Here is a 26,303-nt window from a genome sequence, read left to right as displayed (position 1 = left end):
ACTCTTATTTTTAATCTGTCCAGTTACTTTGTCAGTGAATTGATTGGGAAACTACAGTATTGCTTAGTGTAACAATATGCACATATAGTCTTCAGAGTGCTTTGGGCATGGGCATCACTATGGAAAAGAAGGCATAGGAATAGATATGCTTGATGTCAAAAATCCAGATAAAATTGTTTCTGATAGGGGAGAATCTTAAAGAAGAGAGAGGCTTTGTCATCCATCTCCCACACAATTTGAGTAGGCTTATACATGTTTTGCCTCTTCAAAAACCCTTCATATTTCTTTATTAAAAGAAAAAAAGTTTATTCTTCTTGTCTACAGTGCTGTGGACCTCAGACTGGAATTAGGTTTTACTGTGAGAGCAGTCTCAGTAGTCATTATATGAACGAGTAAAGGGAAACATTCAAGATTTTTGTTCTCCCTGTACCTTTCCCATTGCTAATCTATCTTGTCAGTGCTCTGGCCTCTTGCAAGCAGCTCTTTGTGGCACCATGTGAGGCAAAGCACCGGGCTGATGGGTGATGGCAGCCTGCACTCAGTGCCACCATGTCATGGGACGTGACATGACAGCCCTCATGTCAAGCTAGTATCGGCAGAAGACTATGCAGCATCCTCTGAGCTTTGTGTCCCAGCTGTTACCCTCTGGCAGCATCCCAGTTTCAGAGCCTCTGGGCCTGGAGTGTGGGGGAACTGCTGATTGCCAGGAGAAAGCTTTTATCACCTGGCCTGAAAAGGTGATAAAATCTAAAAGTAGCAGTGCAGGGATCCTGAAGGAAGTGAATCATGATGGGTAAATAGCTGTTAACTATTATTTCGGCAAGATGTTTGGGATTTTTTTTTCTATTTATGTATTTATTTTTTAGAGTGATGATTAAGACTTTTTAAATTCATGGTGACAGGAAGGAAGAACTGCTGGTCTGCAGCCTTCTCCAGGGAGGGGGATGAACTGTAGGCATATGAAATTGGGACAATAAAGAGCACGGACAAGTTCATCTCAGTCTCATATCAAACTGCTTAGCTCTGGCAGGATTTGGCAGCTGAATTATGAGAAAAGTGATCCAGGAAGTCCAGCAGATATGGTGGAGGTGTTTGTTTTTCTGCCTTTGCCTCTACTTTTCAGTGGGGTGGAAGTCTTCAACTAGAAATAGAATATACCTAATTTTTCTAAGTCCCACCACAGGGACTTATACACTGTTAAGTCTTCTAATATTTATTTTCCTATCAACCAAGAGAACAAAGTTAATGAAAGAGTTCAGTTTGCCCTTTAGAAACTTGAAATCCCAAAGACAAAAAAAAAAAAAAGACCAACCCTATATGAATATGTGGTGCCACATCTGTAACTTATGGAAACAACTTTAATTCTGCCCACATAGAGCTCTCAGCTCAGATGGGAGCATCTTCTTTTCTTTGTTCAGACTTGCCTTTATGAGTTAGCTTGTGATCATAACCCCCTTTTAGCACTTAAGTTAAAAAAAAAAAGCAACACACAAAAACACAGCTTTCCTAATTACTTTTTGTTCTCGCTTGGAAACAAAACCCCAGATTTTAGTGGAATGGAAATTAAAAGTAAGATTCTGAAAGCATACATTTGTTTCACACTGATGACTGCTAACTACTAAAGGAAAATTATTAAGCATACTACGGGAGTATAATGTATTTTAATGAATTAAATCTAAAATGAAGTGGACAACAGTAAAACCAAAATTTTTCAACATTATTTAATTAAGAATCAAGCATCTGGTTTTTACCCAACAAAATTGTCATGGCAACTGTCAACACTGCATATGGGTTTGAGTTGTAATGAACTGCTGTTTTGTCCCACATTTCAGCCATACAATAGCCACACATTTACAAGTTAGTGCTCCAACAAAGCTGAAGAGCTGATTATTAGATGTGTCACAACTGTTTAATAGAATCATAGAATGGCCTGGGTTGAAAAGGACCACAATGATCATCCAGTTCCAACCCCCTGCTATGTGCAGGGTCACCAACCAGCAGACCAGGCTGCCCAGAGCCACATCCAGCCTGGCCTTGAATGCCTCCAGGGATTGGACATCTGCAACCTCCTTGGGCAACCTGTTCCAGTGCATCACTGCCCTCTGGGTGAAGTTCCCTGTTCTTCTCTATCAAATGGATTAACAATTAGAAAGGCACCGGAAGCTGAATGAACTGTTATTACCTCCCTCTCTACCCACCTTCTCCAAGCCATGCTGTAATTCACTTGGGACACTGTTGGGATCTGTCCAAGGCAGATCTTTTACCCTAAATTCACACAGCTGGCAATTTTCCTTTTTCCCAGTCATTCCCACTGTTCAGAGATCTTGTTTACCTTTATTTTTTTCTCCCCTTTTCCCTCAAGTCTGCTGGCTTGTTTGTTTGTTTGTTTCTGTGTTTGTTTTTCCAGGTCTTGCTTAGGAGCTTTCTTTCACCATTGTTATCTCCTAAAATGTCACTGAAACCATCTGCTTCAAGCTGGCTCTGCTAAGCAGCAGTAGCTCTCTAATATTGTTTGCACAGACATCCTTTCCAGACAGACTCTGTCTTCAGCAGAGAACTCAGTAGCATAAAACCCAAACAAGCCTGGTAAACCTGACAAGCGTATCCCTTTAATATAAATGGGCCACATATTTTCATTACTTTTAGTACCTCTCTGCCGTGGCTGCCTGAGCTGAACATTTGTCTATGAGGATATTAAGCACTGGCTAAGAGTCAGATTCAGGAAACGACTTCAGCACATGGGTAATCATATTCCCATTTAGTGAACAGACATACATGCTGTAGTACCAGGGAAATCCATGAGGCTTTCATCATATGCCTAAAGTTAAGCATGAGAGATTGCTTTCACTGCTTACCTCAATGCCTTTCACCTTCTGCCTATCAGACACCATGTTACGTAGCAGCCCTTCTGTTGCTCCTTACATCTAGACATAATAAATAAAACAAAAACTGATTGGGAAGGAAATTATGCCTCTCTTTGCTCAGCCCACCTACCCTGCAGTCAATGTATGCTGAAAACCACTTCTGATAGTCTACTATTTGCATTACCGTGTCATTAATTTAGTAGAATTATTACAATTCTGGTCTACTCTGGTGCTTGGCAGTAAAAATTTAAATAGAAAAATGTGTGTTGTGGGGATTATGCCTGCAACTTGAAGTCTAACTAATTAGAAAGTGTGGACTAGGCTTCCAGTCTTCTGGTGTCCTGTAAGTTTGCAGTGTCTGTACAGTCCCACACAGTGATGGCATGAAACATTTCATCTTTGTTCTTCATTTCTGTGTCTGGTAGCTGCCAACCCTGCTGGGTACGCATAACTTACCTAGAAAGTGGAGCCTGCTGTAGTCTTGTCTCTCCAATAAATGCATTTAACGTAAGGTATAGCAATCACGTTAATTAATGTGTTTATGACAGTAATATTCCTATAGCATAAAACGATGAAAAAGTTCAGATGGGTATTTTGAAAAGGGCAGAAGATCTTGAAATTGCCTAAGTTAGCTGTATCCCAAGTTCTCTAACCTAGAGCCTCTCCATTAAACCATCAGTTTTTCCCAGCTTCAGCATTTTGCAGTCTTTCCACCATTGTGCTCAAATGGCCCAGACAGCCATGCCTGATTTGGCAGTCAGCCCGAGGTGGAGCAGCAGTGGCCGTGCTCTCTCTCAGCTCATTTATTGTGGTCTGCTTTGCTTTCCTCATCTCGATGCTGCTCAGTATCAAAATAAGCCAGTGCAAAGCTTGCTCTTAAATGCTGTCACCGGATGAACTGCAGCAAGGCTGATGCGCAGTCGTACCTTTAAGACATTTGTGCAGGAATCTTCCTAAGTGACTTTAATCCAGTGGGCCAACTCACAGCAGTGGGTCAAAGGGAAGTTTCTGGTGGCATTGATTCTTGATCGATTCTGGTGGTACTTGATTCTCTTCATACTGTGTATTCAATTACACAGATACTCGATTGTTTTGGATATACAGAGAAAGTAGGGCTCTACTTGCTTTTCTTTAGATACATCTACTTGTTCCCTGTCCTAGTAACTTCTAAACAAGACTGTCAAGCAATACTCCCATTCTCTAAGCCATGCTTTTCTTTTTGTAATATATGCATCCCAATCTTTCCTTTGAAATCTCTCCTCATGCCTTTTTAGCCTCATCTGCGTTGCTCCAGATGCAGGCTTTATCATTAAGCCTGCTTCAGGATCCAGTTAAAGCCTGGTTATATGCATGGTTCACAGCTTCACAAAGATAGGTGTAAGGGAGAATAAAACTTGTGCATGAAATTGTGTCCATCTCTTGGGAATGCTACTGCTCGCATACCTGCTAGGATGACCAATTGAAGATGTAAGCAATGTCAGTCTTGTACTTAGGACTCAGTTGACTTCCACACTGAGGAAACGAGTTCTTCCAGCTTCTGGTCTTTTTGGCATGACACTATCCTGTGCGGTTCCCAATAAGAGAAATACCTATCATGGTACTAGTTTGATGGCCTAATGCTAAAAGCCAACTACTTGTTGTAAAATAGTCATGATGATATGACTTAAGTGTTACTTAGAGATGTAGCCAGCAACCCATGTGGGATCTAGAATTGTTAAACTAGTGTTATATTACTTTTTAAATCACTGTTGTAGTTTTAACTGGTAAAACTAGTAGTGTTGTTTGCTAGCCTCCTGTGAGATGAGCCAAGATGTATGGGGAAGCTTTATCTCTTTTACTGGATGCTCTGATGTAGTTGGAAAAACAATATGCAGATTTTTTGATCCATCATATCTGCTATATTGGTTGTATCTGGGAGACACTTGATATCTCATGATGCTGATGAGTAAATTGGATACAACCTCAAAATGGCATTTGTGAAGCAGACTAAAACATGATTAAATGCTTAAGTAGAGTTACAAAGTGGGAATCATTGTTGAAGGTGATTTGTTTCTGGAGATGTTCCAGAGAGCTGGGGCCAAGAAATGATCTGTGTAAGACCTTGCTAAATCCAGTACATCAATGTACTGATAAAGTTTGAAGGTTACAGAAGGAAGTCATAAACAATAAATGAGAGAAGTGCTGACTGATCTGGATTGTTTGGAAAGCTCCATGCAAGTAAATTATATCTATTTCAATAAAGTAGAGTAATATATATATATAGGGACAAAGGTCATCATCCATGCTGCATGTAATAACAGCAATCCTGAAAAAGGCTTGGGGTAGATGAGAGATGTACAAGTTGGCTTGGGTAGTCTGCTAAACATCTGGGAGTCTCAAAGAGAAGGAGACTGAATGGACTTCCTGTTTGATTAAATGCTGGGTGTCCACTAAGAAAAGGAATGATAGAACATCCATTTAGCACCGGCCTGACCTGAAATATCTGGAGCTGAACAATCTGGAGCAGTTATAGTTCACAAATCAAGGAGATTAAATGGGAATTGTTGAAGGGGTGGCAAATGCGCTTTCCATTATGAGACTGAGGGAGTGCTAGCTAGATGTCTCTATCATCACCACCTTGAAGTTGCTGTTGAAGGGGGGAGAAGTGTGGTAAAATTTCAGAACATCAGCACAGAAATTCATAATAAAAACACTGTCCAGTAGTTCATGTGGAACCAATCAGTATTCTAAAGAAGAGGCAGAGTTACAATTTTTCTTTGCAAATGACTGTAAGCAATCACTGTAACATCTCCACTGTGGCTGTAATGGAGCAGACTTGATTTTTAACTCAAATCTACCACATCGAGTAGAAAAAAAAAAAAGACTACAGACTAGAGCAAAAATAGATACATACAAGTTCTACAGCTTATATAAAGTACTGGGTTAGAAATCCCAGTGGTGCTGTCTGATCTTAAACTGCTATAAAGACCAACTCAGAAAGACCATTTTTGTTTGAACGGTATATTGGAACTGACTTTTCCTGGTGCTATTCAGTTTTGATTTTTTAACTCAATGTTTCATAATATTTATGTTTTTCACCCCTTTTTATAAACATAATTGAAACCATCCAAGCTCAACAGTGTGAGGTTTACGCGCTAGAACCAGTTGGTTCCACCACCTCATCAGCATAATGTCCCAGGCCTATATGTTCTTTGGTAGCTTTGACTTGCAGAACAGCAATGTCAGGTGGCAGCAGAGAATGAGAGAAGATAGGCTGTGACTAAGTCAGATTGCTTGCCCAGATCTGTGAAATGGACCTTGTTTCTGAATGTGTGCAAGATCTTGCTGATTTGATGGAGCCAGGAGGGCTGCTCCGTTGCCTTTGTTATTGGTGTTACTCCTTCTCTGAGCTGATAACAAAACAGATGTATAGCAAGCAAAGAAAGATTGACTGTGAGGAAGGAAGTCTTACATATATCCTCATATATAGGAAAAAGTAGAGAAAACCCCACTTGGCTGCTTCTGTTTTAATTTCCCTCAGCTTCTCGTCCTGAGAAACAGCTGTGGATGGAAACCAGAGGGGCCTCCATTGGCTGGTGAGACACTGCCAGCAGCTGTTACTGGTCTGAGAGCCTCACAGCCCCTGAGTCACCTGGAAAGAAATCAAACTGCAGGGTCTGCTTTAATGCTGGGGGAGATGTGAGGAGAGGTATTGTTGAATATCGATGAAAGCAAGCAATTCGGCTTTAAGAAATATCATATAAAGTTGTTTTAATAACTGTATACGCTAAGAACAAGCATCGAAAATCAGAATTCTATTGATGTAGTGTCTTAATGAGGCTGCAAAGATGTTTTCCTTCTTTATTGTGCCATTTCTCATATTTTACCTTTCCCCAGTGTTTGATTTTATTTTATTTTTCCCCGACATCAGACTTTCATTTACTGCGCTTCTGTTGATTTAAGAGGGCTTTGGATCAGGCTCTGAGTTACCATTTCCCTTCTGTTTGAAGAGGGATTTTCTTTTACCCAGAGGAAGGAAATCAATAATTAGTCATGGCAAACTAACACTCATTTGGAACCACAAGCACATGGTGAGCTTTTCTGTCATTTTCTAAAGCTCTGGAGGTTAATGGAAGAAGAGTCCTGCTTGTGATCTTTGTTTTCTTTTGTTTTCCCCAATTGATTTAGGTACCATAATCCACCGGACCATTTGTAGAATGGATTGTGGTGAATGTATCACTATTTGTTTTAAAAGCAATGCTACCTTCCTGTGTTTTCTGTGTCCCGAGTTGTTTCCAGGGCACTATTCAGGGATCAATCTGAGGATTAACTTTTTTATTTCATGACATATTAACAAAGATAGTTGTAAGAACAGGTTATTGTATACCTTGATGGAACAGTGAATACTCTGTGCTGTTCATTTCCACTTGGAGTTTTGAACAGAGCAGATTTCCGTTCAGCAGAGCTCCCTTTCCTTTAGGCATGGCCGCCTCACTGAAATCCTCCCAGCACACCGACCCCCCATCCCAGGCTGTTTGCCTGGTACAAACAAGGTACAGGTACAAACCTGCTGTTGGCTTCCCTGCATCTCACATAGAGTTTATTCCTCAAGCCCAGAGCCCCGCACTTCCACGTGCCAGCACACAGTGATGCTCCCAGCACAGAGGGGACCCCCGAACCGGTTTTTTTCCCCTTGGTACTTCTCTGTGCATTGATTTGTGCCAGAAGGGGCACGGGGACATCTTGCTGCCCTGCGAGTAGCTGGGCAGGGTGCACTTGCTGTTCATCGGGCTCGCCACGGGAGCCAGCTGCTGGCAACGGAGCGCGCAAATTGCCAACACCTGCCCAGGTGCGTTCTGCTAAAGCAATCGACCCCCGGCCTTAAAGCTTTAGGCAATCAGAACCCGCTATGCGGGATAGCTCTGCGCCGGGACCCTCCACCCCGCCCTACGGGAAGCAGCGCTGGGGCTCGGGGTGGGGCTGCCGGGATGCTGAGCTGGGTGGGCTCTGGGGTGGGGGGGACTGCAGGCTGTGCGAGCGGCAGCCGCGGGCGGGGGGGAGCAGGGCGATCCTCCCCGGCCGTGATTGGCAGCGCGGCGGTGTCCCCTCCCGGCTGGTGCTTCCCCTTCGCCGGCTCCGCGTTGAGGAGGGGCCGGGGCTGCAGCGCCGGCAGCGCGCACACCGCCGCGCCCCGAGCAGCCCCTGCAGCCCGGCCGCTCCCGCCGCTTTCCTTAGCTTGGGAAATGTTTTGATATTTATTTATTTATTTATTTATTTATTCATTTATTTTGCTTGTTTCTTTCCCACCCCCATTTCGCCCCCCCGCCCTCCCTTTCCCCCCTTCCATCTTTTGGCCGCTTCCCCGTCTCGCCCGCCCGGCGCCCTCCCCACGGGCTGCCTCGGCGGGCGCGCAGCGCGGGGCCATGCCGGCGGGGCCGCCGCTGCTGCTGCTGCGAGGCGCCTTCGTCCTCCTCCTCCTCGTCCTGCTCCTGCTGCTCTCCCTCGGCGCCCCGGCCAGGGCAGCCGTCTATACCAACCAGTTCTTGGTGGAGCTGCACGGCGGGGACCAGGCGGAGGCCGAGCGGGTGGCGGCGGATCACGGCTTCGGAGGGGTGCGCAAGGTAAGGGCTGCCCGGAGCCGCTGGGAAGCGGAGATTGAGCTCGGCTGCGTCCTGCAGCCGCGCGGTTTCGGGAGTCCGCTTCCCGCAGCAGCTGCACGGCAGTCTCCTGGGAGGGCGTTCGGCTCGGACTGGGAGGAGAGGAGTCTCCCACATGCTGGCTTGCTCGGCGCCTTTGGACTTCGCTGCGTAAACATCCTCCAATTGAGCTCCCATCCTGAGGGGTTCGGGAACGGTGTGGGGCAGAGCGCAGCGGGGGCCGGGCCGCTCGAGAGCTTCCTGAGCACGGCTGGAATTGAAACTGCTCCGAGCGCTGAAAATAATTAAAGCTGCATCTCCATGGAGAAGCTCGCACACGATTTAAATGGAAGATTTCTTAGGGATTTTGACACATAAGTTTGTGAGGCTGGCAGCTTCCTTCATGTCCCTGTTATTCTAGCGGAGAAATAGGACATTGTCAGGGCAGAGAATCCACTTGATATTAAGCGTGGCACGCAATCAGTGCTCATCACAAATTGATGTGAGTTGGAAAACTTCGAGTTCCATCGGAGCCTGTTTTCTCTCCTGAGGTCATAGAAAGTCCTCAGTAGCTTTGGTGTCAAGGAGTCCCTACCTGGCTCCTGGTGCCCTTTTGTGTTAGAAATCTCTCACACTTCAATAGTAGTCAGAGCTCTGAACAGTTTAGGATACAGTCAGTGGGTCTAATACAGTGCTCAGGTCGGGATGATTCCTGGCAGACTCAATGCCGAGGCAGTACTTGGTTGGAGGAGTGTGGAGAGAAATAGAGTTGTGTGAGCATTACTTGATTTTCTGTTGTTGTTGTTGTTTTCTTTCCCTAGTAGTTATGCAATGAGATCCCGACCTGACTTCCAAGGAAGCGAATGGGAATTGCATGCTGAACTTGACTAAGTGAAATTATGCAATCCCCTGGTATACCTATGCGTCTGTCCTATGGAGAGAGACTCGCTCCCTCAGGCTGCCTTGTCTTGACTCTGGTGTGGGCTTGTTACAGAAATGAGGACAATGTCATTTTTGTTTTAAACACCACTAATGCCTGCTGCTGATAAGGTGCTTTTGTTTCGAGTTTGTCCTGGTGATGGTGGGGCTGCTCTTCAGCTGCCTTTTGGACAGGAGCTATTATAGGGATTTGGTCTTGTTACCTGAAACTTTGTAGATAGTGTTTGCTCAACAGTTTTCCCTTGTTACTGTGCTCTGCCTGCACTCCCTTCATCATATTCTACCCTATTCTGGGGGTACCTGTCTGATAAGGCCTCAGGAGGAGGGAAGAATACCTTGCTGTAGAGATGAATTTCTTTTTGTTTTAGCAGGATGCCTACAAATGCTGCTGTTTCCATATTGGGAAGAGATAGGAGGGGCTGTAGAATGAAGAAGAGCAGCTTCTGGGCTATTACAGTTATCTTCTCAGAGCTTGTTAGGATGTGTAGCGATTCCACACGGAAATCAGTCTTTTAGCTCGTCTTGGTAAGAGCTGGAGGGAGGTCCTCTGGGTATGTGGGAGGAGAGGATCTGCTTTCCTCTATGTGTTGCAAGGATGCTGTGTCCCATGGATGTGGGAGTCCCGAGGAACTAAGCCTGGCAGAGCTGTGGTGCCTTCTGTGTGTGCTCACAGCGAGGAGGAGGTGGCCAAGGCTCTTGTGCTGTGCATGTGCTGTCCCAAGAGGTTTTCAGGTTACATCATCCCAGTCCTTGAAAAGCTAGAAAGCCTCCCACCCCGTGCCTACAAATGTGAGAGAAAATAGCACCCTGCTGTCTGCAAGGCAGGGATTTTAGGGAGCAGGAGGAGTCCCTAGAGTTGGGCATTTAGCTGTCTGTGTCAGAGGATAATCCATCAGAGTCTGGCAATCTGCAGGGGAAATCTGAACAGGGGGATAGGTGTGTGTCAGGTGGTGCGCCATCTACACTGGTGTCTCCTCAGTTCTGCTGAACAGAAGAGCCTCCTGATCTGTTTTGCTGTCATTGGGCTTATCTAGCATCTCGGCTTACAATCTGCAGGCCTGGCTTTAACAGTAATAACAGCAGTGCAAAAAGTTGAACACGGGCATGTATGTGTATGCAAACAGCTGTGAGTGGTAAACTCTGGGGGAAAGTTTCGCGTGTAGAATGTGCTGTCTGCATTCTTGGGAAGCAGGGAAAAATGATGCTGCAAGGAGAAGTGATCTTTCCATGCTTCCCTGAGTGGATGGATTTAAGATGTGTATAAGAGGGATCGCCTGTATACTTGTTATGTATCACAGATGTGTGTTCCCGTGACTTTGTGGGAGCTGATTTTTTTTAAGTATTTTTAATGCTCGTGGCTTTTCCCCCAGTAACACACAAACTGTGAGCAGGTGCTTATTGCAGTTATTGAATAACAAACTTCTGCAGGAGTGCAAGGAAGAACATTGCCTTGAAGATTAATGTCACGAGCAGCGTGATGTGCTTTCTAATTGATTCCTTGGCCGTGTTCCCTGCCATCATTTCGATGCTGCTGCAAGACTTCAGGTGGGCTAAGATGTGTGATTTAAGCGCGGTGCCCATTTAGTTATTTCAGGAGGGCTCAGCGCTCACACAAACAACTGCCTGCATTTAGATTTAGGGCCTTAACATGAAGCGGAGTCTCAAGAACGCTGACCAACTTGCTTTAACTTTTCCTTATTCAACCTCAAATATGGACCTCTGCAACTATAATTGTGCTATTTGATATCTATATTATTTTAATGTTTGCAGTTTTGCAGTCCATTTGTACTTATTTCTGTATATTCCCTATGAAACAAATGCTGTGATAAAGCATGTTCTCCTTTTAACGCGGTTAGTCTTGCCGTCTTCAAGCAAACAGGAGTCATGAGGCAACCCCCTAATAGCTGCATCATGTTAAATTGTGAGAAATATGAGAGGGACAACTTCCTTTTTTCTGTTTGCCTTCTGGCATGCTTAGCATCAGAATGCATTTCTTAATGCAGGCTGAGAAAAAGGCTTCTTTTTGATCTTGCACTGCAGTTCTTTTCCCTTTCTACCAAGGGGAGATGAAAGAAAGGTTTGGATAGGTCTCATAACTGGAGATCAGAGCTCGGGCATCTCTTCCATTTCACCAGCGACACTGAGGCAGATACAATCTACAGAATGCCACCATATCTAAATACTCTGCTGGTAGCATTGAAGTGAAAGGTTTTAAACAGTTGGTGTTGAGTGGCCTCAGATTTTAGTATGGTGACTCATGGATTTCAGAACATGGGGAATCTTTGGCTGGTTTTGTTTTGTTGTTTTTCCCTTGATCCATTTATTACCTGGTCACCTGCTGTCTCTAAATCTTGCAGGAACAAAGGTAAACTGTCACAGTTGTGACTTTCTGCTTTCTGTTTTTTTGCTTAGGAGGCTGCTGGTTGAGGAGCAAGCTTTATGGAGCTGCCCATGAGTTTCTGGATGAAATGGTGGGAGCTCATGTGTATTTACATGGCGCAAACACCATTTTGCCTATAGCAAAACTTAACACATAACTAAGCCAGAATTCTTACTTGGGCAGCCCAATTCTTCTGCTTCTAATCATAGAATTACCCAGGTTGGAAAAGACCTTGATGTTCATCAAGCCCAACCACAGCCTAACCATAGTACCTTAACTCTAACAACCCTCTGCTAAATCATATCCCTGAGCTGCACATCCAAACAGCTCTTGAACACATCCAGGGATGGCAATTCAACCACCTCCCTGGGGAGCCTATTCCAGTGTTTAACTACCCTGTCTGTAAAGAAGTGTTTCCTAACGTCCAACCTAAACTTACCTTGGCGCAACTTGAGGCCATTTCCCTTCGTCCTGTCACTTGTCACCAGGGAGAAAAGACTTGCCCCGCTCTCAGTGTGAGCACCCTTCAGATACTGGAAAAGAACAATAAGGTCTCCCCTCAGCCTCCTTTTCCCCAGACTAAACAGCCCCAGCTCCCTCAGCCTCTCCTCGTAGGGTTGATTTTCCAAGCCCTTCCCGAGCCTTGTTGCCCCTAATGTGGAAACAGATGTTGCAGCAATGGAACATCCCACGCAAGGAGGAGACAGGGAACCTGTCCTCCCCACATGAGCCCATTGGAGTCTGAAGACTTGACGTCAAGCCTCAGACTGCAGTGTTTCCATGCGCTAACATGTTTAATAATTAATTAGCTTTGCATTTTATGTTGGCCTAGAGGAAAGGGTGTTTGTTTGCATGAAGTAATCCTTCATTGTAGAAACAGAAAAAGCCGTTCTAGAACTGGAGGGTACAACGTAACTAAGGAAATGCATAAGGAAACTAAGACAAGCAGAAGTAAATTCCTTGCAAATACTAATTGTTCAGCTACCAAGATTTCAATAGGTCTCACCATAAAAGAAAATGCTTCCGTTTTCAAGAGAGAGTTTGAGTTAATGTGTTCAAGTTAAGGGGAAGATGCAATTAACTGCTAGGACAAGTTTGACCCTGCTGTGGTAAGACGTGCTGCTGTGGGATGATGGATAGCCCAATTTTCCAGAAAGACCCTCGAAGAAAGTAATTGTGGAGAGAACAGCCACCAGGGGCTGGACCCACATCAGTTCCATGCCTGCAAAGTGCCGGCAGCGTATCGCTGGGCCCAGGCTGGGAAGTCCCATTAGCTCCTGTTTACGCTCTAGAGAAGTGTTAGAGGAATTAATTCAGTTATATGGTGGCAGCAGGGAGTTTGCTTCATATGTGAAATAGCATATTTCTTTCAAAATGGTGCTTTTTTTGGTTGTTGCTGGTATATTCTATTTTGCATTCCAACTTGGACATAGGAGCAGCCCCAGTAGCAAACACTTCAGATGTACTTGCTCATACATATGAAAGCTGAACTCTATGCACATAAAGAAAGCAAATGCTCATGCACATCCCTAAGTATCTGCTGAGCTCCTTCCCCATCAGAGACCCAAACCAGCTGCTTGCTGGCAGTGTGTGTTCTGGTTGGGGTTTAAAATGATTACCTTGTCAGCTTTCTGTAGCATTTATTCTTTGAATGCAAAACAAGGTCAGACTCCCCTGCTATGGATCCCTGCCGTAATTGCTCTATTACTGTTCTGAATATGTGGTGTAGTTCTGTTTCCTGACAAGACATGCAAGTTAAACCTTACTTTCACAGATAAGTTTTGTTTTGTTTACTGTGCTACAGCTCAGATGAAAAACTGTTTGCTTGTGAAGCTGCCTGTGTTTTTATTTGTTCCATTTAGCCTGAGCTCAATGGCAAAATTGCATGTGTGACAGAGAACCAGGATGTGCAGTTATTTCTTTTCATTTACATTATAATTAGTTTTTACCAGTGTCAAGGAGAAAAACTGAGAAAGCATACATAGAAGTGAACAGCATTTCCAGATACAGTGCTCACACCAGAACAACATGGTGTGTTACAGTCTAGCTTGAGCCTCTGTTTGTTGCAGTGTGATAGCAAGGCACCGGGGATGGTTTTCTGCTGCAGGATGCAGCTCCAGGGTCTGAGGACCTTAAACTGCTGAGGAACATCAGTGCCTGAAGCCTGGATGCAGCTGGCTGCCTCCTGCTGCCTGCTTCTTTCCATCCTCAGGCAAGGAGGGCAGCTCCTGGCTGCCACCAGACCTGAGCAAGCCTCCTGGGGCTGCATGCAGCATTGCATGTAGTGACTTCAGCCCCCCAGGCTATTTCTGTCCACGATGGTACATGGAGATCTCAGTGCCACACGTGTAAGGTTTGTGTTCTGTACCAAGAGAGACAGGCTTAGTATATAGAAATAACTCTCACTTTCTTTCCTTTGCTTCGAATCTGCCACTGGGCTATTTCAGACCTGTGCTGTCAAATTTATAGTTGAGTTATTTTAGTATTGGTGCTAGGTAAACAAAGACCATTAACATAGTGTCTGCATGTGAGTATACCATCCTGCTGGCAGCCTAGCATCTCCTACCTTTTGCCCAGATAGCTTTCCTACATGACTTTCAAGCTATTTCTGGATGCTACATCGTATGGGTATATTAATTGCCTGTATGCGCTGAAGCTTTTGTGATCCCTATGCAGTGGCTCTGTCTAGGGTTCTGTCTGGTGCTGTCATTCCTCTGGGCAGGTTTTCCAGATGTTGAGAGCAGCCTGATGGCTGTTCCCCCTAAGAAACAGTGTACATATCTGTGACTGTTACCTATGCTTAAGTCAAATTTGTCTCCAGTCCCAAAGCTGTGTAACAAAAGGATAACTGCTTCTGTGAAAGAACCCTGTTTTGGATGGCTGTTGTTTGGTATCAGAGCAGATGGACAGATCTTACTGCCGTGTAACAACCAGAACCAGATGGTTTCATTTCCTCTGTGTAAAGGTAGAATGTTTTGTTTCCAACTTGGGTGTTCAAGTCCATTCAGTTCTCTAGCCCAAAATAACTAAGTTGTCTGTGCTCTCCCAGCTCAGAGTGCTTCCATATGAGAACCTGAGGAGTCCCCTGGTATTCATTTGTTAGCAGGTAAATGGTCCCAGAGACTGATTATGCTGCTAGGCTGGGTGCCTTCAAGAAGCATGGAGATAACTGTAGGATTCCTGAATTTATTAGATGCGATCTTTTAGAAGGGCCAACTGGTGTGAAGGTGGAAGATAGCTTTGTGTTCTCCTCACAAAATATGGCAGGTGATAAGATATAACACTACATCCATTCTTAGAAGACTGCTGTAACAATACTAATGTGGTTAAAATGGGGAAAGCAAGCCCAACTGCAAAGCTGCTATCATCAATGTAGGAGTGCTAACATGTTTAACAAATGCCAGATCAGAGCAATAACAGCATAGATTTCATTTTAACTAGAACTTTTAACTAGTAAGCCTGTGCTGATTTAAAAATAAATAAATAAAATACATCAGGCTTCCTGGAACAGTTATAGTGGTAATGCTTGATATGGCAGCAAAGTGGAAGTTTGCATGTGATCCTTTTCTTCATCCATCTATAGAATTATTCCAGTTAAAATGAACCTGTACGAAGCAAGTGTCAAAAGCTCCTAATAAAGCACTTAGAAAGAAGCTGCTGAAATATATGTAGGATTTATTTGGTAGGTAGTTTCAATCAGTGAGTTTTGAGATGTGAGCGTGTTCATGGAAAATTCTGTGAGCTGGAAATCAGACCAAAATGATGAAGTGAAAGATAAACTGTGCCAGCTCTTGTTAAAATATTAGAGCAAGAAGCCATCTCATGCAGGTCTGGTCTTAGCACAAATGGCTAATTTCTGCGTGGGTTGCAGTAATGAACAGTTGTATGGATGTGAAGTTTACCTTTGCCATGCTGTGCTGTCCTAGTCAACAGAAAGTTTTGTTCTTTTTTCTTTGATTTCAGCTTTTCAAATAATTAATAGGTCAGGTTTCTACAGGATGCTGGCTGCATCTACAGAACTGTGGCTATAAATATTGCAGTGAGCAGCCTGGTGCTTCCATCTATCACTGGCCTCTGGTGGGAGGAAGCGAAACTGCTTGACTCTTTGTCACAGATGGGATTTCTCCAAGTAACCTGAAGTAGTCTGGTGTGTTGGTCCTTGCTATAAATCAGCGTGAGCTCTGTTTAACTCTTGTAAGTTCATTGAAAAGGCCCTGGGTTGTGCTTTGGGACGGAGTGAGCTGTGTGAAATTCTGCACAACCACCTTGTGCTGTTCTGCGTGATGAAACCTGATGTAGACTTGAAGTGATAAATCACTCTGAGTCTAGCTCAGCTGAGCCCTGGCTGTGTTTTCAAGTAGTGTCAGCTTCTACCTGGAATTAGGGAGTACAAGCTGGCTCAGCATTACCATTTACCACCATATGCGGGGCTGTAAACAGCTCAAGTGGATGGCAGTAGTGCTACTTTATAGTAGTGAACTGGGACATAATGTTCTTCATCATGCGTTATCTACCTTCTCAAACAATACTTCTGTGTAAATGTTACATCCTTAATTTCTTTGTCCACAGAAAGCAAATGGAAAGAGTGACCTCAGTGTTTGCATCAAACCAGTCAGCAGAAGTGTGTGACTGAACTAGATTATTTGCTTACCTGATGAGTAAAAGGGTACTGTGTCACACCTGGTTTCTCCTTGAGTATGCAGTGAGACTGTGAAAATTGAGAGACCCAACAACTGTTTATGTACTAATGATAAAGAAACTGGCCCTGTTATAAGGGAAGAGTATTCGATATCAAACTAGAGCTATGCAGTTAAAACTCGTAGATAAGTAGTTTTTAAAAAGGGGGGGAGGAGAGAATGGGGTTTTGTGTATGCTTTGTTTATGATAGAGTATCCTCCTTTCTGCGTATTCATCCTTTCTGAAACACAGGTGAAATGAATTGGTGCAAGTCTGAAATAGATGTATAGCTGAACCCTTCCTTTGTTGTTCATTGTGCAGAGCTGAGTACGGCAGAAGCTTCTGCCTAAGGCTTCTATCTGCATCCCAAATATGGTGAATTAGCTATAACCTTTACTGGTCCCCACAGGGACCTTGTGCTTTCCCATGATAGTTAAAAATGTCTGTCAGTTAAAAATGTCTGTCAGTGAAATTTAGCAATTTAGAAGTTAATCTGAATCAATCGTTATGTATAATCGTCATTTCTGAGTTTGGGTGGAGAAGTGTGACAAACCAGCGCCTGATCATATTTGCAGGCTAGAGGGGAAAACAACATAATGACGAAAATCAGTTGTTTACACTGGTTAAATGAATTTACACTGGTTAAATGAAGGCTGTGAGTCTGGGAATCATCTGAAGATTGATCTTTACAGCATTTCAGTCTATCGATTTTTGCATTACCATTTAGACCCTAAAACTTCACAGGTGACTGTACTTTTCTTTTAGTTGCAAAACATTTCCATTTCTCATGCAATTCATGTATAGTTGAGAACGTCCAGACAGAACTGATACGGTTTGTTTTCCCTCTTCTTTCTGATGGGATTAAAATACTCAATTTCCTTATGTAAAATACCTTTTTTCTCTTCTAACTGAAGACATTTTATTCACATTAAACATAGTGGTAGAGAAACCAATATTCCAAGCTCCAAAAACTGAAGCATGATTAAGAAATTAATTAAAAACCTATATTTTCTATGCTTAACTGATGTAATAAAGAAAGATCAGCACATGCTGGGTTGACCACAATTCCTGTCAGCAATAAACTTTTGTCATCCATCAGTTGGTAGTAACAAATAGTAAGAAGAAATTTTGTAGTTGACTGAAAGGTCAGTGGAGAAGGGAAAGAGGCAGTGGTGGATTTTGCTTTCCTTTCTCATAATTAATGCTAACATCGAGGCAGATTTGGTTTATCTTTTATTTATCATCTAACACAGAGCTCTTGAACCCACTCACAGCTGTTAGTCTGTTGTGAAGTGATGATCATACAGTGACTTACTGGAGCTGAGTTGTCTCCAGTTCATGATGATGTGAATAATGGACTCATTCATCTCTGACATGGTCTTCTATTAATATGGATAAATATCCATGACTTTCTGCTACCACAGTCAAGCAACTTCACAAAAGCAAGGAAAACAGCAATGCTCTGAAATGTCACTTTTCCTAGGCTCCACTGAAAATGTCTTCTCAAAGTTATAAGCCTGTCTTAAGTGTTAGGAAGGGCCAACATCTTTGCGTTAGTACAGTTCGTGTTTTTTGTGCCTGCTTGAGTAGTTCTTGTCAGTAGCCAACTTATTTTGGTCTGAGCTGCTTTTATATAGCTATATTTCCTTAGAGTTCATGACTACTTCTAGGCACTACATTAGCTGAGCACTTGCACATACTCGTCCTGCACACTTTATTCTGTAGACATTGATTTAAAAGCAATGCTGAATAATGCTTTGCAGAAATCGAGTGTCCTTGAGTAGCTGTGTCTTACCCCTTCTTCATCTCTGAGATGCAGATACCAGTTATTTTTAGCAGGGTTAAGCTATATCTTAATGCCACATTTTGAATATAACAAACTTTATTTCAAGTGTTCCATCTCTGTGCTCTTAGAGCTGATGTCACACTAGACCTTGGAGTAACAATGGTTACATCCTTAAAAGGACAGAGAATTGTGTTGTAGACTGGAAGAGAGGGAAAACAACTTCAGTGCTAATTGCTGTCAGTACTGATCTACCCTTGAATTTTCTCTATGGCACGCTGATAGAAAGATATATTATTTAATCATATTAGGATATTTACCAAATATCTGTCATTAAAGAGATACCTGATATACATATAGATTTACCCACTAATAGGTATTGACAACGGCACTTAGCATTTTATAATTTCAGTAGTGCTGTGCAAATATTAATTAAATGAATTCTATCAATAAGTGAAATCAGTAAGCAAGTACTTATTAGACTATGCTATTTTAAATGCAACTGAAACAAGAATATAAACAGCTGTAATTGCCTAAGATTCTCCTGGTATTAGTAGAAACAGGGGCTGCCCAGCATCACTTGCCAGGGCTAAGCTGCAAGGAGTATTTAATTTATAATTGAAAGCCATGCCCTGTGAGTCTTAGTTCTGGTTCTGTCCTATAAGTACCACCATGGTGTGGAAAAAAGAACCAAGAGGGGAAAAGGAAAATTAAATGCTCCTAGAGAGGATAATCTTGGTGGGTAAGATATTTGAGGTGTGAAAAATTTCACAAAATATTACCATCTTGGGAGATGCTTTGAAAGCACAGTATGGCCTTGAAAGAGCAACAAGAGACCCAGAGGCACTTCGTTTCTTCAGTTAGGAGACAACTGTGAATAGCATTAGTCTTGTTAGCCTTTAGTTGTAAAATAGAAAAGCAGCAGATCCACTCCTGGGATCCCATCTTTTATTTTCCTGATTTTTCATAAAGTGTTAAATGAACTAACTAGTTAACTGGGTCAGATACGGACCAGTTTTTTGGCTGTGATGTAATTTATGTGGCACAGTTGAGCTACTAGCAGGAGAAAGTTAAGGAAGTTAAATTTAGGGACAGATAATTCTCCAAAGAATGTCTGGAGTCTAATTTCTGTTTGCCTTTCTGGGTATGGGTTTTATGTTTAGTTTTCACTTGTTTTGTTGGTGCTTTTCTTCGCACAGGATTTTCAATATCTGTGTACAAGAACATCATGATGATTACTGAGCCTTCACTTAAGGCTTTCAATCCAACAGTAACAATCACCAGCTCCAGGTAATGATGGTCTGGATCAATCCATATGGTCCAATTTGAGTGCTGGTGTATAAGCAAGAACATTCATCTCTAAATCCAAGAAGTATTCTGCTTTGGCTGTATTCAGCAATGCACGTGATAGAATCAATAATGTGTTCTGTGGTTACTGGGAAGTAACAGATAAAACTCTAAAATGCACAGATCCATTCATCTAAAGTAAAATGTCTCTTTTAAAAGCCTGAAATGGCTTGTACAATTCACTGATAAAACTCACAGCAAATCCACAACCTTGTTGCTGATGACTTACATGACTCTTGCAGGCTTTCAGGATAAAGCTCTTCAGCGATGAACTTAAGTGATGTGAGCACAATAAAACATGAAAGCTTAGAGTCATTCAATTGTAAATCAAATTCCAAACATTGTGAACTCGAGACCAAACCAACGGGACAGTTTCTTGTTAGTGCTTGCAAGCACCGTGTGTGATAGTGTGAGATCAATAGTAATGAGAAATTGAGAATTATACTTGTGGTATCAGAATTGGCCTACCTGAATATGGATGGATGTGCTCTTACAGTCTCTGGAGCAAAAATGATGCTCCTGGGGCACAGCTCTGTTCATCTAGCATGGCCACCTGAAATAGGTCAAATGAATCATGCTCTGAAAGTGCCTTTTCTTTCTTTTTCTTTTTTTCCTTTTTTTTCCCCAATGAATTGTACGGGGAGCTCACATGAATTCTGAATTTCATGTGGTCAGACTGGACATCTAATAGTAATTCTGATCAGTTAAAAAGCTGGTTCCTTTTCACAGAATCGCAGAATCATAAGGGTTGGGAAGGGACCTCCAAAGATCGAGTCCAACCCATTTTTTCCACATTTTACAGACCTTCTTCTTTCCCTTTGAGTTTGTGCATGAGCTCCTTGCTCACCCATGCAGGTCTCCTGACACCCATTCCTGATTTCTTGCTCACAGGGACACACTGATCCTGAGCTTGGAAGAAGAGCTGTTTAAATGCTGACCAGCTCTGACAGGCCCCCTTACCTTCTAACACCCTGGCCCATGGGATAGCTCCAAGTAGGTCACAGAAGAGGTCGAAGTTGGCTCTCCTAAAGTCCAGGGTAGCAATCCTACTTTTTGCTTTGCTTCTTCCACTCAGGATCTTGAACCCTAGCATCTTGTGGTCACTACGACCCAAGCTGCCCCCAATCTTTGCTTCCTTAACAAGTTAGAGAGAATAAGGTCCAGTAACACCCCTCCTGTTGTCGGTTCCTCCACCACCTGCATCAGAAAGTTGTCTTCAACACACTGAAAGAACCACCTGGACCATGCGTGCGTGGCCACGTTGACACCCAGCAAATGTCTGGATAACTGAAGTCCCCCATAAACACCAGTGCCTGGGATTGTGACACTACTTCCAGTTGCTTATGGAAGGCCTCATCAACCTCCCTCTCCTGATCAGGGGGGCTGTAGTACACACCCACAACAGTGTCATCCTTACCAGCCTGCCCCTTGATTCTGACCCATGAGCTCTTCATTGCTACGTCACTCTCCCCCAGGCGGAGTTCAATACATTCTAGCTGCTCTCTCACATGAAGAGCAACTCCACCACCCCACCTCACCAGTCAGTCTTTCCTAAAAAAGCACATAGCCCCCCATGACAGAATTCCAGTCATGCCAACTGTCCCACCACGTCTCTGTGATCGCAATGAGATCATGGCCTTGCAACCACAGGCAGATCTCCAGCTCTTCCTGTTTATTTCCCATTAGTGTACAGACACTTTAGGAAGCAGCATCCTCCCACCCCTCTCCATCCCTTTGAACTCCACCCTCCTCATCCATCAAGCTCTGTTTTGAGCCTCAAACTACCCACTCAATCCCAGTGGCCCTTATTTTGTCCTCTTCCCCCTTCATACCTATTTTAAAGACCTTTCAGTGAGTTCCACCAGTTCCTCAGCTAGGATCCTGATCCCAATTACATTTCAGGAACCACTGGAAACTATTATTGGCGGCTTGAGAAAGACTTAATATAATGTCAAGGGTTAACCTAAAATCTACCTGCGCCCGTGACAGTGTTGCCATGTTCTTAAAGATAACCAGTATCCTGAGAATGGCATATATCCTTGTTACCATGTATGTTATACTATTTCCATTGACTTCTGGAAAAAAGAAGAACAGACCAATGATCACTCAACCAAGTAGTTACAGTCCTTTCTTATTACTGCCTGTGGATTAGAAGAATGTACAACATAGATAAGAACATATGTAAGTAGCTAAGCCAGGTGCTTCTGAATTAGTCAGTAGAAGACATGCCGAATTGTGTGAGTCTCAGCTGACTTCACAGGGATCATCTTGTGTATAATGGATGTTTTAATGGGATTTATATGTTGGAAGAGTTAAAGCTGTGGTGAACACCTCCACCTGCTAAATTTGCCAAGATAAATAGGATTGGGTTTGATTATTACTTGGATGGAGACAAATAGCTAACAAGTAGCACAGTAAGTACAGTGTAAAGTGGTCAGAGCATTCAACCTTGGCACTTGGTTGCGGCAGCTTTCAACACTGTTTGGTGTTTGTGTAGATTCTACCTGAGCTCCTTTGGTTGAGGCTTTTGAGTAATTATAATGAACTAATGAGGAAGTGTGAAATCCTTGCCTGGGGCCTTGGGCACACCAGGTTTCACGTTGAGCAAGCTCTGGCAAAGCTTTAGCCCTCTGTGCTATTCCACACTTCCCTACCACCATTTGAATTATCCTTTCTTATTCATACTTTGTTCTGTTCTACTTCTGTGCCTCGAGCTGTCTGAGTTTCTAGCTGGCTCTACTTGTATGAGGTCCTCGTCGCTATAGTGAGTGAGTGCCTTTGACTTCAGATTTGGCTCCCATCTGTATATTTAAAAGTAAAACGATTTCTAATGCTAATCAGAGTGAGGGAAAATGAGAGAAAGAGTTTTAAAAATTCATATTGAATATTTATAAGCATCCTCGGTGCATTTGGTGGAGCTGGGATGAAAAGGTTTCTAAAAGGTTTCTAATTTCTGCTGTGAGGCACTTCGTTGTGCTTCAGCTATAATGGCAACTGAAGGAGCAGGGCCTGAGGGGCCCGTGAAGGCTCCAAACGCATTTTCTTGTGCCAGGTCTGGGTTGTATAATTACTGAGCAGTAATGAGATGAAAACTCACCTGCAGAGATCTATGGCCCCTTTTGAAGGCAGGAACTGTGATTGCGCTATGTTGAGAAGAGATGCTTTGTGTTTGTATGCTTTTTGTTTTCTTTTAAATTGAGGGCAGGTAGTTGTTGTTTGTTTTTTTTTCCCCTCAGAGCAGATAAAAGGTTTCTTCAGCACCAGTCTTGGTTTGTAACCCTGTGTACTAGTCCCATATTTGTGCAGGTAAGGAGCCCCAAAAAAAATCTTTGTCATCTTATCTGGATAAGGAATTTCAGTCAATTTTACTGACAGATCCATTTATGCTGATTTCAGTGGCAATCAAGAAAGGTGACGCTGGGGTAATTGTTATAAAACTGCTTTTGCTTTTGTTTTTTAATTATTTTGCTTGAAAGAAGCTGTTGCAGACTGTTGTCTCCATTGCAGACTGGGGAGAGCAACCACAGCAATAGGTTCAAGTAATTTGTTTATTTACTATTATAGAGTAATGTGATGTTGGGGGAGAATCACTGGAAATGAGACATGAAACCCAGCAGAGCACTTCAGGGATGTTGGGTTAAAGGGTGCACAGGCTGCCCATGAAGCCCAGGCAGAGAGAAGACCCATTAAAACTGGACAGAGCTATCCAGTCTGTTCTTGCTTCCTGTGTGTGCCAGAATTTGCTTATAAGATGTATGGGAAATAGAGCCCTGAAGTGAGTCAGTGCCATTTGATGGGAAAGATAAGCCTGGGAAACAAGGTTCCTCTATGGGTTTGCATTGCATTTGTCACCTCTTAAATCTAAAGACAGGCTGTGAGTAGTCGATCTTACTGTGTCAAGGTAAAATAGTGATCCCACTGATGGCTTTATTCAGCATTTTGTTAGTTTCTAATGTTAGCGTTTATTGGTGCTTTATAATACATGAGTTGCAAACATAAACTCCTGGCTAGTCTGTACCTTTTTTCTCCACTGTTGTGTCTCTCCAAGGTAGCCCAGATGCTACTGGTTTAGGTAAGGGACACAACTGGAGTTTACTCTTTCCATAGCTTCTTTTCTTTAAACCCCTTCACTGTTGTGCAGCTGATCTTGATGCCCTGTGCTTTCAGATAGACAAAATTAGATCTGATGCCAATGTGCATTGTCCAGCACAAGACTGACAAGGAAATGCAGTTGGACCTTCTCTGTCAAGCTGACAAAGTGGGATGGACATCCACTCCAAGGGAGCTGCTTGCTACCCTGACCTGGATCAGGCGCCTGTGAGGAAGAGGATGTCATATGACATCCTTCTTGGAGCAGATCTTCTTGGAGCAGATCTGCTGCTGGAGGTTCAGCAGTGTGCTGAGCCTTTTGGACCCTTTTTGTCCCTTTCACTATTGCGGGCTACAAACCCTGAGCCTCCATTAGGAGCAGTTTGCTGACAGGCTGTAACAGAGTTCAGCGGCTCAGAAGCAATGCAAGCAGGGTAGCTGCCTATTTGCAGCCCCTTTCATTGAGGACTGCATTCAGGATAGCACCGAGTAAATTTCCTGCATGGGAAAGGCTGCATATGAAAGGAAGGGAGTGCAGAAAGACTATGGACCATGAGTTTATCTCATTTTTATTTCAGTACTAATTGCACCCATACTGCTCTGTTACAGCAGTAATCTGATAAAAGCGAAGATCCTAGCCATTTCCATTTCTAGATAAGCCTCTTCCATTTAAAGAGTTATTTTCTTTCCTCCACTTAGTTGAACACGAAATTTCAAACATAATTTTCTGGTCCTCATTCTTTTCTGGAAGGAGGTTAAGTACTTCATCAAGGCAGTTGCAAAGCTGAAGAAAAGGTTGGCACAGATTGACGGATGAAGGCTTGCTCTCCTTGCTGTGTTCAATTAGTGATTCTGTTTTTGCTTGTGTCTTTTTCACCAGTAATTTTATACAAGTCATTACATAATCCCTGAGTTTCTTGGAGTCTGCCTTATTTATACACCAAGGCAATAGTAGGCCTGCTTTTTTATTGCTCTTAATGATCCTTCTGACTTTAATTTTCAAGTGCTTTCCAGCAATTAGTAATCTTACATAATTGCTAGTTTTTGTGTGAGGGCAGGAAGCTTTGCTTCTTGCAGAAAGAGCCACAAGATTGAGTGAGTTATTCTACTCCAGTTCCAGTTTTACAGTGAACATATTATGAAGTAAACTTCTGCTGGTGAATCTTCAGGGCTTGTGGTGCACATGAGCCCTTTGGTTTGCATTTCACATTGTTACGTGCAGTGTTTATATGGTCATGCTGAGCTGTTAAGCAGAACTGAGCTCCCAGGGAACCTCATGGCAGGAAAAGCAATCCAGCTGTCAGGTACCAGCATCCTGGCATTTGGAGTTTTGAGTCAGTATCAGCAATCTGTCAAACATGAAGCACTTCCGTGGCTTCATGGATTTCATTGCAGAAACCCTCATCATGTGCTGTTTTTAGGTACTTTGCTGGCATCTGACTTTCCTTGCTTTCCTATATTTTAAAGATTTCTTGGAGAGTTGAGATTCTTCCTGCATGTTGCTATTTTTGCTGTTATTCACAACTGATGATGTTTGATTATGCCATGTTTCAGTTATTGCCTTAGCCCCCTTCCTTTCTATCCACCCACAGCTTCACTGAAGGTGTACAAAAACTGCAAACCGTAAAACATCTGGGTTTCCTGAACATTATTGGGATATCTATTAGAGTGATGAGGCCCTGGCACTGCTGTCCAGAGAGCTGTGGGTGTCCCATCCCTGGAGGTGCCAAAGTCTAGGTCAGATGGGCCTTGGGCAGCCTGAGCTGGTGGGGGGGCAGCCAGCTTATGGCAGGGGTTGGGTGGGCTTTGAGGTCACTTCCAACCCAAGCTATTCTATGGTGTATGGAAAGAGCAGAATATTCAGTTAAGTGCTTCAGGATTACCTGTGATTTTGTATGTGAATCTGGTGGCTTCCATGTGATGCTGTTATTGCTTTCTCGTGTGATTGGACTTTAACAGACTGACTATAAAGGTTTACTGGGTGGTGTATTTCCTCATTCTAGTTGATACTAATGCTACACCAAAAATGAGTAAGTACCTGTCATGTATCTTCAATATCCTTCCAGATATCTCCAATATCACGGAGAGCTTTTCTTAAAGGAAGAACATTGAGATCAATATTTGACTGGAATGGATTTGAGTGTTTGATACTGAGACAGGAAGAAGGGAAACAGCCTGATTTCACTGAGAGAGTTAGAGAGGAAATTGAACCACAGCTTCTAATGGATGGTAATAGTTAGCACAGCTAGTTGTATTTTAAGGTTTAACTGATCTGCCTACTTAGATTTCTTTTTCCCTGGTTATTTTTGAGGTGTTATATTTCCTACATGAGGGAAGAGACATTTTCTCAAGAGCCAGATCTATTGACAAACTCTGCATCGTAAAATTACCTTATTATCCGTTTTGTGGAGTTACCAGATCTATACTTTTAAAACATGAAACGTGGATCCGCTTATTAAAAAATTAGCTAAAACTGAACAGAATTGGAGCCTTAAGAGATGTAGCCACGAGGGTAGATGGAGGTGCTGGAGACCTCTATGGCCATTTCTGGGAGCTTTTTGTGCTCTGGTTTCCCCTTCAGATTCAGTTGTGTTGTTTTTCATGTGTGT

At 43.1% G+C, this 26,303-nt stretch overlaps 1 protein-coding gene across 1 annotated transcript in view; it reads left to right on the top strand.

Annotated features, from left to right (window-relative positions):
• Window positions 1–8,123: 8,123 nt before the first annotated feature.
• PCSK2 (proprotein convertase subtilisin/kexin type 2) overlaps window positions 8,124–26,303 on the top strand; it is a 95,114-nt gene continuing 76,934 nt past the window's right edge. Inside the window, exon 1 of the mRNA XM_072333809.1 lies at window positions 8,124–8,464. Within this exon, the coding sequence (XP_072189910.1) occupies window positions 8,267–8,464 (198 nt within the window). The 5' untranslated portion in view covers window positions 8,124–8,266. The remainder of the gene's footprint in view (window positions 8,465–26,303) is intronic.

This window comes from Excalfactoria chinensis, chromosome 3 (genome assembly GCF_039878825.1).
Source record: "Excalfactoria chinensis isolate bCotChi1 chromosome 3, bCotChi1.hap2, whole genome shotgun sequence".
Classification (NCBI taxonomy): domain Eukaryota; kingdom Metazoa; phylum Chordata; class Aves; order Galliformes; family Phasianidae; genus Excalfactoria; species Excalfactoria chinensis.
Note: the sequence above shows the minus strand (reverse complement) of the source record. Positions and strands in the feature narration are given on the sequence as shown.